Below are 16,164 nucleotides of genomic sequence, written 5' to 3'. Positions count from 1 at the left end.
CCCTGCTGTACGGCGTGTGTGAACGTTCCTGCTGTCCTGTTTGCAACACTGATTTCGTAGCAGCGCTCAGAATTTCGCGGCCGGGTGCTGGATTTCACACCGAGAGGGAACTTTCTCAGGAATTCCTCCCGTTTTTACAGAAGATCAAACTAAAACAACGCAGCAAAGCATCTTTTATGATCCAGCGCTGATATTAAACGTACGTAATACGTTTAAAGACGTGGACGCTCCACACACCATAAAGCTCAGGTGTGAAGAGCGTGAAGGTCGACTTGACGGAGGATGCGTCAGTCGTAGGCCGGGCCCAGGCCGTCGTGGTGGAACTCCGTCCACTGCTCGCCGCTCTCCCTGCTCCTCTCGTCCTGCTCTGGGGTTTAAACAGAGAAGCGTGAGGAGCTGAAGCTGCCGAGAACCGTTCTGCTGCTGCTGGGCTCCTCACCGTCATGCTCCTCTTCCGCGAAGTTCTCAAAGTCCTTCCTCTGCTCCTCGTGGTACTGCCTTTTGCGCTGGTCTGCAGCGAGCCTCAGCCTCTGTTCCGCTGTTCAGCAGAGGGCGGATGGGTTTTATGCTCCCGGTTCTGCGAGAACCTTCTCCCAGCAGCATCTCCATTCTGACGCGGTGTGTGTGTGTGTGTGTGTGTGAGTGGCCTGAACGGATGGGAAAGTTCCAGATTGCAAGACTACGAGAGCTCCAGTTTATACTCCACATCTGCCTCTGCTCCCCCCACAGTTCCTCACATCTAGATACCTCCAGTGTGCCATAAAACTCATCACCTCACCATTCAGCTCATCCTGCGACTTAGTGGACCTCCTGCCCCTCCGTCTGAAGAAGTTGGAAGCGTCGGCCTCATGCATCACAATCTTCCTCAGTCCACCTAGAAGATAAACCGTGCAGGTTCATGACAGGGTGGGGATTCAGGACCAGAAAGGACGCGGAGACGCTCTTCATCACCTTCTTCCAACGCCATCTTGATGTTCACTGTATCATCATCAGACGCGGCTGCACTGTCAGCCTGGTGCAGCGCTGAAAAAAGTCTCGCATCAACATCTTCATCCACAGCCTCATCCTGGTCTGTCCCCGACACGACATACTCACAGGTCACGGCGACGAGGACGGCCAGCAGGGCCAGGACGAGCGGCTGAGGCCAGGACATCGTCCACCAGGAGTCTGGAGCGTGAAGGCAGGGACGTGAAGGAGCGGCGAGCACGGCGGGAAGGGGGCGGACCCTTTTCTCACTCACACGCCCAAACCGTCCATGGACCTTCTTACTGAAGACACCCGTCCGAGGTTTTACAGTCAGTGAAAGCAGCAGAGCGTTGGCATGAACTCGAGCGAGAGATGAGATTTCTGAATCCATAAATGGTGTGATATGCAACAGTGGTCGTGTGAAAACGTCAGGCTGACCTCTACTGGACGCCCTGCATTTTATTCCGTCTCCTGAAACAAGTTCAGTATAGAACCTGTATTAATAACTGTCATTATTAATTAATACATCCTGTTAACATTTAATAAAACAAATGAACAACATTTTACTAGCAGAGAGCACCAGGTATGGTAGACAGGAAGCGCATGTTGTGTCAATTAAACAGTGAAGTGAAGAGATCGTCATCATCAAAATCAAGCCATTTAATAAAAGATATTGTAAAAAAGAGCTGTATAGCGCTCGACTCTGAAATTAAACCGAAATAAACCGAGATAAACCGAGCCAGCTGTAACTCCGCTAACAGACACCAGGGGGCGACTCCTACTTTCCCGCCAGCAGTACCGGCTGCCGGACGCAAGGCGGCGCTGTTTGCGCAGAGCTCCGCCCGGCCGAGCAGAAGCATGAAGAGAACCGGTCCGAACACGAGAGTCGAGTCGAGTCGAGTCCTCGGCTCCTGAGACCGCCACGGTGCTCAGCGTCGCCGCGGACGGACACCGAGCCGAGCAGCTCCGGCCTCCCCGGCCGCCGCGACACATTCCGGCCTCTGGTCTCCGCGTCAGGATGTTCGGCGCCTCGGTCCGGCCGTAGAGGACGGAACCAGGCGCCCCGATAGCCCGCCAGGGAACGACGGCGTCCGGCCTGAGGAGAAGCTCCCGGGCGGGGGACGGAGGTCGGAGCAGCGCCGCCCGCTTCTGGTCAGAAACGACTTTTCGCTCCTTATTCCACTTTAATAACGCGGAGTAAAGCAGCAGAGACGCCGGGGCTTCTTTTAAAAAGCACAAAACGCGGCTGCTGCTGCTGCTGCGTTCTTGTTGTTGTGTTTGTATTTTGTTGTTGTTGTATTTTGTTGTTGTTGTTGTTGTTGTTTTTGTGTTTTTGCTCTTCCTGGTGTCGCGCGTTCCAGCAAATTCCATTTTTAATCCTGATCTGTAGATCACTGGATTTCGATTTATAAAAATTTTGGTCATTTTAGTTCTTTTCTGGGGAGGTTTGTGCTTTTTAGATGATTGATAGAGAGATGATTGGAGAAGCAGGTCGTGCTACTGGTCGGTGTGGATTTGTTGAGGTAGAACTTCCACTCACTTTTCATGTGTAGACTTTTGGGATTCAGATTATATTATTTTGCAGGGGGGGCTGCAGGAGAACAGATGTGAAGTTCTACTGGATTTTGTAAAGTGAAGTGATTGTCACATGTGATACACAGCAGCACAGCACACGGTGCACACAGTGAAATTTGTCCTCTGCATTTAACCCATCACCCTGAGTGAGCAGTGGGCGGCCATGACAGGCGCCCGGGGAGCAGTGTGTGGGGACGGTGCTTTGCTCAGTGGCACCTTGACTGATCGGGATTCGAACCGGCAACCTTCTGATTACAGGGCCGCTTCCTTAGCCGCTAGGCCACCGCTGCCCCACTTTGCCCCCCGAGATTTGTAGATTAATTGGTTTTTGGAGATACAGGTTGTGGAGGGAGGTTGTAGGAGAACAGATATGAAGTTCCACTGACTTGTGATTTTGTGAGATTTGTGATTTGAAGATTGATTTTGCAGATACAGGTTGTGGAGGGTGGCTGTAGGAGAACAGATACGAGGTTCTACTGGATTTTGTGGGTTTTTTTGCGAGATTTGTAGATTAATTGGTTTTTGGAGATACATGTTGTGTAGAGGGGCTGCAGGAAAACAGATATGAAGTTCTACTGACTTGTGATTTTGTGAGATTTGTGATTTGAAGATTGATTTTGGAGATACAGGTTGTGTAGGGTGGCTGTAGGAGAACAGATATGAAGTTCTACAGGATTTTGTGGGTTTTTTTGGTGAGATTTGTAGATTAATTAGTTTTTGGAGATACAGGTTGTGGAGGGAGGTTGTAGGAGAACAGATATGAAGTTCCACTGACTTGTGATTTTGTGAGATTTGTGATTTGAAGGTTGATTTTGGAGATACAGGTTGTGGAGGGAGGCTGCAGGAGAACATATATGAAGTTCTTCTGAGTTTTGTCGGGGCTAAAAGAGTTTTGTCCAGAAATCGCCCCCCTGCCCCACCTTGTTTTCATTCCACACCCATCTGTTACCATGGCGAGGACCTTGGGGTCGAGGTTGCCAGGGTAACCCGAGCCGAGTGGCCTGACTGGGGACAGCTGTAGTCGCGTGTCTCTTGTCTGAGGAGGGGCAGAGTTACTAGAGTACCGCGTATTGGATGGTGTGTGTGTGTGTGTGTGTGTGTGTGTGTGTGTTTTCAGGTTTCATGTGTCTGTGTGTAGATACCTCGGCCACGGACAGCTGGCTGAAGGTTAACGTGTCACTTTTCCCTGAGGAACAGCTGCTCCGCCGCTTGCGATCCTCGCATCTATTCATAGTCCAGGACGCAAGCGCTTCTTCTCCATTTTTAAAAATGCGACCGCGGGAACAAAAGAACCCCGCGTGACACACGCTGTTCCCTCCGAGGTGGCACCTACTGCTCCGTCCTGCAAGGTCCCGATAACAGAACCCAGCCGGTGGGAAGGACCTCTCTCACTTTCCTGGGTCCTGAGATCAGTGACGACAACTCTGCTTTAAACGCTGACCCCAAGTCAGCAGAATGTGTACAGAGCTTTAGGAAATAAACGAGTGCAAATGGACGAAGAAGAGGGGACCTGAACAGTTTCATGTGGTGTGAAGAGGTCAGGCCGACGTTTTAATATGCAGACGTCTTGCCCCCGCAGGTATTTATAGATGTTGCGCCGTAATAACTCGCTGTTCGTCATGGCTGCCTAAAATATCTCATTTTCACCCCCATTAACGAAGACGCATGCGTTTCCAGCGTCGTTCAGTAAATAACGTCCGGCCTCATATCTCCTTGGCTGGAGGGTGGGATGAAAATGAAAGTGAAGTGACTGTCATTGCGAAACACTGGAAACTAAATGTCCCCTTGGTGAGCATGACATGGTGCCCGGGGAGCAGTGTGTGGGGACGGCACCTCAGTGGCACCTTCGCGGATGGGGATTCGAACCTTAACCGCTAGGCCACCGCTGCCCCATTAAATGCTGTTGCTCATACGCTACTTTACCGACTCCATGCTGATTCGGGGCTCTGGAGTTCCACCTAACTTCTCAACGGTGCGACAGTCCAACCTCACTGTGGCTCGAGCAACAGACCCATATCAGGTCTGTATCGTATTCTAAACCAATCAGAGGTGGTGAAGGGCGGGGTCTGCCTCTGATTGGCCGTGGTCCAGATGTGAGTAGCCCGGACCCGTCAGATGTGGCCACTTTAATCAAACTAGCTGTTGTTCTTGTGGTGGATGTCGTACCAACACGACAGTACCAACATGCTTTGGTATATGCTTTGGGGCAGTGGTGGCCTAGCGGTTAAGGAAGCGGCCCCGTAATCAGAAGGTAGCCGGTTCGAATCCTGATCCACCAAGGTACCACTGAGCAAAGCACCGTCCCCACACACTGCTCCCCGGGCGCCTGTCATGGCTGCCCACTGCTCACTCAGGGTGATGGGTTAAATGCAGAGGACAAATTTCACTGTGTGCACTGTGTGCTGTGCTGCTGTGTATCACATGTGACAATCACTTCACTTTCTCTGCTTTGTGCATTACGAGGCGTTTTTATATATTTTTTCAACCTCAGACGTAGCGGTTTCCGGTGTAACCAGAACGTAATCGCCATCGGCTAGCCTCCGTTTCACCTGCTCGGCATCCATTTTCACGTTAATCGAAGCGCCTCGCCTGACCGAGTAAAACGATGGAATCTACGATGCACCTACTTCACTCCGCAGTTTATTCCGTAATCAGGAACGTCGATGCCGGCGTGGCACCGGTTGCGGTTTTTCGCGGTGGAACCTGATCAGGTTGCCCTACTTGCTATTTCTGGTGAGCGTGCTGGTGCGACGCCCCTCTCCGTCCCTGACAGGGAGGGGCAGGAACCGGGACCTGCGGGCGAACGCCGGGGTTAAATGTTTCATTGGCGCCCGGAATGTCATGCTGTGGCACGAGTGTCGTTCTGCCGGAGTGCCATTATCGCTCTCGTTTTAACGGTGTTTAGGTAAATGGCCTCTTGAGTCGGCTCACCTCGCTGACATTGAGAGGGACCGCCGGCACGTTTTCCAGCTTCGTTTGGTGTATTTGCTGGAAGTTCTGCAGCATCAGGAATGATTTTAAGTGGATTTTAGGATCGTTTGCACGATTGGAACAGCTCTTGATGCTGATTAGTCAATGTGAAGTGGTGCCAGTATATGTATATTCTAGTGCTGCACGATTAATCTAATCGCAATCGTAATCGAGATGTCAGTCTGTGCGATTTAAATGATTAGTACATGGATTGAATCGGCAACATATCACTCATTCTCTCAAAGTTTGCGAGCTGACTGAAGTCTCACTTCAGTCGAATGTGACGTGTTTGGTCACATGACTTTCGATTCGGATCAATGGAGACCTCAGATTCGTGACTCGCATAGACATATGGTTAGACGCCGCATGACGAGCTGCATCGTACGTCAACGTCGCCGCCATATTGCGAGAGGCTCTGCTGTGCAGTGAAGCATATACATGTCTATGGAGAGAAGTGTATAAAAATGCCTCACTCTTGTGCTGCTTGGGGCTGTACAAACCGCTGTACGCTCCAAACCAGATCCCGGGGATTACTTATCATAGGTAAGGCTGGACAATTGTTTTGAATATATTTGGCCATTATAAAATCCTGTTTTATAAGTCTTAACCTTAGCTAAGCTAGCGAAGCTATGCATTCCTGTGTTCAAGTCAGCCTCCAAACAACGTTTTGGTTAAACGTAGGCGTTAACTATTTAGACTGTTATTAGCTGTTTAGTTAACTTTTCTCAAACTTTGAAGGTTTCCTAAAGAAATTCACCTCAGTTTACAAATCTTAACCTTAGCTAAGCTAGCGAAGCTATGCATCCCTGTGTTAAAGTCAGCCTCCAAACAACGTTTTGGTTAAACGTAAGAACTATAATAGGGGAACTATAATAGCCTTACCAGGGTTTGTCGTTCAACAGTAATGTAAAGAGTTTAATCGGCAATACTGCGTCTAATCTGGTGTTCTTGGTAGCGGAAACCCAGCGTGATTAAATAAATTCAGCACTACTGACACAGACTATCTTTCAAACTTTCATTTCACCGTTCCAAACTGTAGGGTCTTTCACAAACTCCCGCATTGTCTCCTGCTAATGGCTGCGAGAAAAATCTCACAGTGGATATAAAAAACCAGTTATGTTTAATGGGACAGTTGACAGCACAACTACAGCTGAAGACTCACATCTTTGGAAGAAGATGGGGACCCGTTCAAAGACTTGTTGGATAAGTTGATATGTTTGCTCGACGTTTGTCTATTTATTTTTATTCTTTTCCTCAGATCTTTATTGTAATTCTATATGCATCTTTATTTGAGAGCTCTGGCCCAGTGGCAGGACTGTGGTTATTGCTTGTATTTACGTTGACGGTCCTTCAGTGACGTTCTTTTGACATGATTAACGTTGAACATGCTAGCTGGAAATGCTGTTAATAATGCGTCGTCTGACTATACAAATTTTTCAGTGATCTGTTTAAAGAAGAACAAACCTTCCTCTAATGTCCTCAGGAAGAAATGTCTTATTTCGTAATTTACCATTTCATGTGTGGTTTGTTTTTTTCCGTCTTGTGACCAGTAGCGTCCGTGCTGAATTCTGTGGATGTTTTTTTTGGTTCTCATTTAATGTGCCGTTTCAGTGATTTTGAAGACTATTTGAAATTTGTCTCGGTGACCATCATGGAATTGCGTGGTCAGATCTCGGCAGCTTTTGGAGATGCTGGTTCTGTTAACTGGAGCGAGCGCTGCCGTGACCCCGTTTCGTACGTGGGCGACTGGCCGGAGCAGCATGCATTCGGTGGGCATCGCGGTGGGAAACGCGCCGCGCAGCTTCGCGAGCGTAAGTGGGCCAGCGCCGCGGGCCGGGCGTCGTCACTGTCGCCCATCTCCCCCTCTCTTCCGGCATCTTCCGTCTCACTGGGCTTGCAGCGGCCTGGAAGCATCCAGAATTCTCCGTTTTAGTGCTAAGTAGAGCAGCTGGAGAAGCGGAGCGCCATCCGAGCATACGTCTGATGCCTGGCAGGATTGGCCCGGCATTCACTCTCCCTCCGTCCTCTCACCCTCTTCATCTTCTGATGCACTTCAACCCTGCTCCTCTGTTTCATTTCTACTCCTCCATCACCACGCCGTCCCCCTGCTCTCTGCACGTCTGCAGAAAGACGAAAACCTGCAGTAAAAGTTCGCCGGGGTTGCCATAACAACAGCAGCCGTGGCGCCGGAAGAATGGCGCCGTGGCCCGGCCAAGGTGATTTACCGTTCTACCATTCACCTGCTCCTGAGGGACACGCCAGCGTGCGCAACAGTTCTACTGTTGCCAGGCGTCAGAAGAACTTTTCTGTTTAAGAAATAAATGAGCGTTCCTGTTAATATCCAGCTGTCAGGGCGCCGTGTCTCCGGCATGTTCTCTCTTGTTCTCAGTCGTACTTCTTCTCCTCCCACACTCGTGCGTGACAGCAGACAGACGAACTTCCCTGAACAAATATCTGCAGTTAGTCATCTGCTTTTATTTGAGAACATGGCAGCGTTTTATGAATGACACGCCCGTTACTCACAAGCCGTCCCCCCATTAATTTAACTCCGCATGTGATCATAAAGCCAGTCTGACCAGATCAGTGCATGTAATGAAACCATAAAACGCTGTGCACTCAGACTCACGTCTTTACTGTAACGTTCCTATAACGCTCTTAACTGTAAAGTCCTGCCCCTGTAACCGTGACGTTCCTATAACGCTCTTAACTGTAAAGTCCGGCCCCCGTAACCGTAACGTTCCTAACGCTCTTAACTGTAAAGTCCGGCCCCCGTAACCGTGACGTTCCTATAACGCTCTTAACTGTAAAGTCCGGCCCCCGTAACCATAACGTTCCTAACGCTCTTAACTGTAAAGTCCGGCCCCCGTAACCGTGACGTTCCTATAACGCTCTTAACTGTAAAGTCCGGCCCCCGTAACCGTGACGTTCCTATAACGCTCTTAACTGTAAAGTCCGGCCCCCGTAACCGAAACGTTCCTAACGCTCTTAACTGTAAAGTCCGGCCCCCGTAACTGTAACGTTCCTATAACGCTCTTAACTGTAAAGTCCGGCCCCCGTAACTGTGACGTTCCTATAACGCTCTTAACTGTAAAGTCCGGCCCCCGTAACTGTGACGTTCCTATAACGCTCTTAACTGTAAAGTCCGGCCCCCCGTAACCGTGACGTTCCTATAACGCTCTTAACTGTAAAGTCCGGCCCCCGTAACCGTAACGTTCCTATAACGCTCTTAACTGTAAAGTCCGGCCCCCGTAACCGTGACGTTCCTATAACGCTCTTAACTGTAAAGTCCGGCCCCCGTAACCGAAACGTTCCTAACGCTCTTAACTGTAAAGTCCGGCCCCCGTAACCGTGACGTTCCTATAACGCTCTTAACTGTAAAGTCCGGCCCCCGTAACCGTGACGTTCCTATAACGCTCTTAACTGTAAAGTCCGGCCACCGTAACCGTGACGTTCCTATAACGCTCTTAACTGTAAAGTCCGGCCCCCGTAACTGTGACGTTCCTATAACGCTCTTAACTGTAAAGTCCGGCCCCCGTAACCGTGACGTTCCTATAACGCTCTTAACTGTAAAGTCCGGCCCCCGTAACCGTAACGTTCCTATAACGCTCTTAACTGTAAAGTCCGGCCCCCGTAACTGTAACGTTCCTATAACGCTCTTAACTGTAAAGTCCGGCCCCCGTAACTGTAACGTTCCTATAACGCTCTTAACTGTAAAGTCCGGCCCCCGTAACCGTGACGTTCCTATAACGCTCTTAACTGTAAAGTCCGGCCCCCGTAACCGTGACGTTCCTATAACGCTCTTAACTGTAAAGTCCGGCCCCCGTAACTGTAACGTTCCTATAACGCTCTTAACTGTAAAGTCCGGCCCCCGTAACTGTAACGTTCCTATAACGCTCTTAACTGTAAAGTCCGGCCCCCGTAACTGTAACATTCTTTTTTTTTACTGTAATGTTTTTTTAACTGTAACAATGTGACTGAAACGAACTGTTTTTATTGTATGTATATCATTCTACACCCTGAAATATTCTATAGGGACAGGAGATGAAGGTATTGAATGTGTTTTGGTTGAACGTTCTTCACTTCCTGTATGATCTGTGTGTTGAATGAGTACACTGAGTTGAATCCGACTTTGAGAATTCCACTCCAGTCGCGGTGTAACACAAAGCCGGCTGTGTTCCGGCGCCCGTGCGGTTATGTCGCCTGGCGGAACCAGTCGCGCCGGTTCTGCCGCTCGCGCTGCGGGACGTCTGGCGTCTGGCCGGGCTTGTGTGGGATTGGCCCGGTGACGGGCGGCATGCTGCTTACTGTCGTCTGACCTCTGACCCCCAGGCCCCCGCTGAGCTCCATGGAGAAGATGAAGAAGCTGAAGCGGCGCCTGGCGCAGACGCTGCGGGGCAGCCGCACGGTGGAGGAGTCCCTGTCCGAGCTGGCCGAGCAGATGACCATCGAGGAGAGAGCGCTGAAGGACAGCGGTGAGCCGTCTTCTCTGCTGATTTGGACCATGGGGACCTGCTTTATTCCGTGTTGCGTAAACTCCGTCTCGTTACGCAACGCGGACGTATTAAATATCGGATCAGTCGCCGGATTAGAGGCCGGCAGATATGAGTAACGTGCGATGGTCTTGTCTCCCGCCCAGAGCCCATAGTCAGGAACGGATACCCGGCCTCGTCTCACAGTGTCCACTCGTTCCTCAGCCAGTACACGGGCTCCTTCAGAAAGCCCCCCATCTGCCGGCCGCACGGCGTCGCCGGGGGCGGTCCGGGGAGCCTGGTGGTCGCCCCGCGCAACAGCGGTCGCTTGGGTGGGATCTTCTCCTCCATCTTCTCTGATGAGACCGAGTCGCAGGTTCCTCTTCTCTGTGGAAACGTGTGGGTTTTTCTTTCTTCTTGATTGTCTGCAGACATCGTCCATGAGAACATGAAGATGGGCTCGGACGGGGAGAGTGACCAGACCTCGGGGACGTCATCTGACGAGGTCCAGTCTCCTACGGGCGTCTGCCTGAGGAACAAGGCCCCGCGGCGCATCTCTGCTGCTGTGAGTTTCACCCTGATGGAGACACGTCATGAACGGGCTCGCGAGTTTGTCCCTGTCTGTGCCCGTGGTTTCTGTGAATTGATCTGGACCGTCATTGTCCGGAGCAAGTTGTCTTCTGAACGTGGTGCGCTGGGTCCCCGCGAGGACGACGCAGATTTGTTTTTGTATTACATCACTGGGATTATTGTAATGCAGTCCAGATGGGACTGTGATGGGACGGATTAGACGAATCTGATTGGACGAGGGGTATGTCAGAGCTCCTTGGAGTCGGGTCAACATTATGCCCAGCGATCACACCAAATCGTTGAACGTATGACTACGCATAGTTTTTATTGGAATCGTGTACTGATCTGTGATCAGGTGGTTACCTCAGTGTGGGGGACAGGGGATTTAAAACTGCGGGATTAACATTAATCTCGAATAGACCACGGGCATGATGGGAACTGTGTGTTGTTTTTTAAAACCCTTTAATTATAACCCATTTTTTTTCTACCAAAGACCATGATAGGACATAATATGATACGACCTTAATATGGGCTGAACCTACGACCAGCACCAAACGCGGCAGAAATTCACAGATCCACGCGGCGGATCTGGCGTAATAAAGCGGAGAAAACCACGACCTCGTGCAGGTCCTGCGTTTATTACGTTTTCTGCTCCAGGATCTGAACAAGCGTCTGTCTCTGCCTGCCGACATCCGCATCCCTGATGGCTACCTGGAGAAGCTGCAGATGATCAGCCCGCCGTTCGACCAGCCGCTGAGCCGCCGGTCCCGCCGGGCGTCCCTGGTGAGTCGGTGTCCCCGCCCCCCGTCTTCTTATAAATAATAAAAGCAGTGATAATCATCTCCTTCTCCTGTCAGTCTGAAATAGGATTTGGGAAACTGGAGACCTACATCAAGCTGGACAAGCTGGGCGAGGTCAGCTGATCCCGCGCGTCGCTCTTACCGGCGCTCTGTCGCTCCACCCTCAATACTGTCACTTCCTGTTCCTCCAGGGGACGTACGCGACGGTGTTCAAGGGGCGGAGCAAGCTGACCGATAACCTCGTGGCCCTGAAGGAGATTCGGCTGGAGCACGAGGAGGGCGCGCCCTGCACCGCCATTCGGGAAGGTGAGCGGGCCGTGGCGGTCGGGCGTGGCCCGGTCCCCGGGTCAGGAGCCAGTTGATGATCGTTCTCTCGCCCCCTGCCCAGTGTCACTGCTGAAGGACCTGAAGCACGCGAACATCGTGACGCTACATGACATCGTCCACACGGAGAAGTCCCTCACGCTGGTCTTCGAGTACCTGGTAAGGGAGAGAGACGTTGCACCTCCGTTCTGCCGTAGGTCTCGTGTAAGTTGATCCACGTGACCTCTACTGCAGGACAAGGACCTGAAGCAGTACATGGACGACTGTGGGAACATCATGAGTATGCACAACGTGAAGGTGAGCATCTGCTCCCACCCGGACATCCGGACAAGTCTGGAGCTGGAATAAAACTGGCGTGCATGTTGTCCGCCCAGGTCTTCCTGTTCCAGATCCTGCGAGGCCTGGCCTACTGCCACCGGCGGAAGGTCCTGCACCGAGACCTCAAGCCCCAGAACCTGCTCATCAATGACCGGGGGGAGCTGAAATTGGCCGATTTTGGTCAGCTTTTCATTAATCGAGCAGTCCAGGAGTCGCGGATTCAGTCTTATTGATTTATATCTGTTCTTCGCTGATTCTGAAATCGGTTTGTCCAGGTTTGGCCCGGGCGAAGTCCGTCCCTACGAAGACGTACTCTAATGAAGTGGTGACCCTGTGGTACCGACCTCCAGACGTTCTTCTGGGCTCCTCCGAGTACTCGACACAGATTGATATGTGGTATGTGGTATCGTGCATGTTACATGGACCCCCGTGAAATCGCAGCAGCCGCATATCAGTCTGTTTTTCAGGGGCGTCGGCTGCATATTTTATGAGATGGCAGCCGGGAGGCCGCTGTTCCCAGGGTCCACGGTGGAGGATGAGCTGCACCTCATCTTTCGGCTGCTGGGTGAGTGCTGCCCTCTGCTGGTGGGAGCTTGAGATGTTGGTCTTTTCCGGATTTGCAGGACTGAAATGTTTTTCTTCACCTTTCTCGCGCATTTATCCGTGTTTCCAATTCGCTGTGATCTGCAGGGACGCCTACTGAAGAGAGGTGGCCAGGAATTTCTTCCATTGAAGAATTCAAATCCTACAACTTTCCTAAATACAGGCCGCAAGCCCTTCATCAATCATGCGCCGAGGTGCGATTTCGTTCGGTTTCTTCGCACCTGACTGGAATTCCTTCTGCGGTCTCCGCATGGACAGCCAGAACGCTGAAATGGAGCGACGTGTTCTCCTCTTTGGAAAAATTTACGATACAAATATTAAAACAGAATGGTGCATTTTCCCATGCACATTTTTTTTAAGGGCAAAAACCCCGTTAGATTGGGCTCATTAATTAGATAGTCAAATGACGTCAAGGAACTGCTGAATTACAGACCTCAGATTAAATATTGTTAAAAGGAAACAACAGATCCATGTATTAATATAGCAGTAATATTTTTGTCCAGGTTGGAAATCGATGGAATCGACCTGCTGCTGTCGTTCCTGAGGGTGAGTCTCTGATGCTCCAGTTCCACTGCATCAATTTAGCGATCGGTTTTAGCGATCGCTGCTGATCTGGCATCATTTGACCAGTACGAGTGTAAGAAGAGGATCTCGGCAGATGAAGCCATGAGCAGCCGTACTTCAGGAGCCTGGGGCCGCGCCTCCACACGCTGCCAGAGGGTGAGTTCCTGTTTCCTGGCGTCTCCGAAATGTGGAGCGTTCAGTAACCATGCGACAATGTCCCTGTAGGCTCATCTGTATTTGCACTGAGGGAGGTCCAGCTTCAGAGGGATCCAGGCCACCGAAGCTCGCTGTACCCGGAAACAGGTGGGCGTCGCCGCGGCCGAACGCGCGTCTTCCTCACCGAGGACAATGACCTTTGACCTCCCCTTGTGCAGGAAACTGCAAGAACAGAAGACAGAGCATGCTGTTTTAATGCAGGGAACCCGCTGTCTGCACCCACGACGTCCTGCTCCCCACCGCCCCTCCCCGGAGCAGCCTGGGAAGAAAACGAACAATGCTGCTAAAAACTAGAACTACTGTCTCAAACCAGCCGTCTCTGTGGATTGGTGTTTAAGGTGTTTATTGTGCACAAATCCTCAAAAATCACCCAGAGTTTTTTGTAAATCTCTGGAAACACACCCAGTCCTCTTTTTTTTTTTTTTAGTTAACTCTTTAGTTAAATTACAATTGCCACATGTTAGTATTGAACTTCGTGGAACTGTCATGGGACCATGTCATCCTGACAGAGGTAGATATGTTCCAGCGTCTGATCCTGCACGACCACCACCAATTTCCTCACCTGGGACTGCGTGTCCCATGTAGCTTGTATTTGATGAATTTTTTTTTTTTTTTTTTTAATCGGTGTTCGACTTGTGGAGTTTTTTCTATTCAGTCTGTTGTTTTGCATGCAGCCGTAGTGCGAAGCTCAGTCGCTGTCTTCATATTGAGGATGTGCCCGTCCCGTCCGAGCTCCTTATCAGTACTGAGAAAAGTGTTCAAGAGATGTATTTTATATGATAGCTTTATTTATGAATTCTTGTCTCGTTGTGGCATGTCGGGGGTCTAGACCCGAACCTCCATTTCAGCTTGATATTTTTCAGATAAAGGATGAGAAGATGATGTGTCTGAAACTTTTATTTATCTTTTATAATAAATTATACTCAGTTCATATCGGTTTTTACACACTAATAACCATGGTAGAAATGGAAAAAAGAGGATTAATTCATCATCAAAAAAACATCAATCCTCTCTTAAAATCCAACATTTTAAACTAATCCCCACTGTGGGAGACTGTACTGTATAAGGATATACATGAAATTTGGTTCATTTAAAAAAATACATTTCTATAAGGCACCACGTTTGATAAAAATATTAAGGTAAGTGTGGAGAAATAAAATCTGGTGCCCGTCTGGAAAAGATCTTTCTCCATACGTGGTTTCCTGTGAAATCACATGAGCTCGGCTGTTACTTGACTGTGATGAGGATGTGGATGATGAGCGCTGCAGGGGGGCAAGAAGCGATGGTTCTGTTCACACCTCTAGAAGAAAAGTGCAAAAATCCTGAACACATACTCAGAAACAACCTCCACCTCTGAAAATATTACCCATCATGCACGTCTGCTGCACCCTTTCAAATGAGCATTAAATAAAGAGCCAGAACAGAAGTTTCCTGTTGTGCTGGGGTCGTCTCCAGTGGAGGAAATGAATTGATTATGCTGTGATCCACATGTGAGCTGTGTGTGAGATTCATGGGGCAGCGGTGGCCTGGCCATCATGGCTGCCCACTGGTTAAAAGCAGAGGACGCATTCCGTTGTGAACACCGTGTGCTGTGCTGCAGCGTTTCACAATGACAATCACTTCACTTCATGACTCACCTGTGTGACTCATGACTCACGAATCTGAGGTCTCCACTGAACCGAATCCTTTGAGTGCTAACTACTAAATTTTAAACTCCGTCACATAAATACATCTTTCATCATTAAAATAATCAATTACTACCATAAAAGATGCATAACTGACAGTTTCTTTGCACCATCTGAATCAGAATCGCTGAGAGATCCGGGTCAGCGCTCCTAACCCGAGTCAGTGCATCCAGCGGTTAACTTCCCGCACAGCCGAAAACATGCAGCCCAATCTGGATTGCTCAAACGAGCAGCTTTCATTTTAAAGTCATTCACTCATCATAAGGCATTTTACTTTCTTTTAAAAGACGTTTCAGGCACTTCTGTTGACTCACAGCGGTTGAATACTGACTCAAGTGACTCACGCACACGGATCAGTTTACTGAGTGATTCATAGGGAGCCGGATCCTGAAAAGGATCCGAGTATAACAGCTCTATTTCGCGTATCCCATAGCTACTGGGGAACGGGGCTGTCACTCAAACACCTGCTGGCCAATGAAGCGAAGCCCCGCCCACTCGGAAGAACTGCGCCAGACCTGCAACGAATCCGCAAGCAGCAAAAAACGCAAAAGGGGGCGGGGCGACTGAAAAAGCCAGCGGCGAATGTGAAAAGTCTCACAAGCAAAATTAAAAAAAGAGTGAAATGTGAGAAAACCCGTATGTTGTCCAGACTTATTTTACATGTCATCGTCCTTTTTTTGGTTAAAATTGTCACTTCCTGTTGCAATTTTTATTGTGTAGTTCTAGGAAGCCGGAACCCGGATTCCATGGGGTTCCAGCTTCCTAGCACTACACAGTAAAATATGTCAGATACGTGAGATTATTAATGCTGCAGACCCGGTTGGAACCATATAAAACATGGCAGTGTATGGTGACACTTCCGTTGGTGGCGTCCTGCGTGCGTCTCTGTTTTCAGAGGGAGGACCCGAGTGAAACACGACGATCATATTCATGACGATCATGTTAAAACGTTCGTTTTACTTGTTTTTTTATGGAAGCAGCGTTGTAATATAATCTATCAGCTCTTTTCAAAACCTGACAGATCAGCAGGGTCAGACGAGGTCAAAGGTCATCGGCGCTTGACAGGCCCCTTTGTTGGAAGACGTCAGAAATCAGCCGGCGAGG

At 49.8% G+C, this 16,164-nt stretch overlaps 2 protein-coding genes and 1 pseudogene across 3 annotated transcripts in view; 1 reads left to right on the top strand and 2 right to left on the bottom strand.

Annotated features, from left to right (window-relative positions):
- Positions 1-16,164, bottom strand: part of LOC114779586 (probable 2-oxoglutarate dehydrogenase E1 component DHKTD1, mitochondrial) — a 134,204-nt gene that overhangs the window by 18,554 nt on the left and 99,486 nt on the right. The gene's annotated exons all lie outside the window — the stretch shown is intronic.
- On the bottom strand, positions 14-1,731 carry LOC114779584 (unique cartilage matrix-associated protein-like). 2 transcript variants are annotated; one of them, XM_028967510.1, is made up of 5 exons: positions 1,096-1,731; positions 952-1,023; positions 779-874; positions 440-538; positions 14-367 (listed from the first exon to the last, which is right to left on the bottom strand). In XM_028967510.1, the coding sequence occupies exons 1-5, from the start codon at positions 1,355-1,357 to the stop codon at positions 288-290; spliced, it is 609 nt and encodes a 202-aa protein (XP_028823343.1). In that variant the 5' UTR covers positions 1,358-1,731; the 3' UTR covers positions 14-287. The 2 variants fall into 2 exon arrangements, with proteins under 2 accessions (XP_028823343.1, XP_028823342.1); XM_028967509.1 differs by having other exon boundaries at positions 952-1,731.
- LOC114779588 (cyclin-dependent kinase 17-like) lies at positions 2,837-13,624 on the top strand (annotated as a pseudogene).

This window comes from Denticeps clupeoides, unplaced genomic scaffold (genome assembly GCF_900700375.1).
Source record: "Denticeps clupeoides unplaced genomic scaffold, fDenClu1.1, whole genome shotgun sequence".
Taxonomy (NCBI): domain Eukaryota; kingdom Metazoa; phylum Chordata; class Actinopteri; order Clupeiformes; family Denticipitidae; genus Denticeps; species Denticeps clupeoides.
This window is presented reverse-complemented; position numbering and strand designations above follow the sequence as displayed.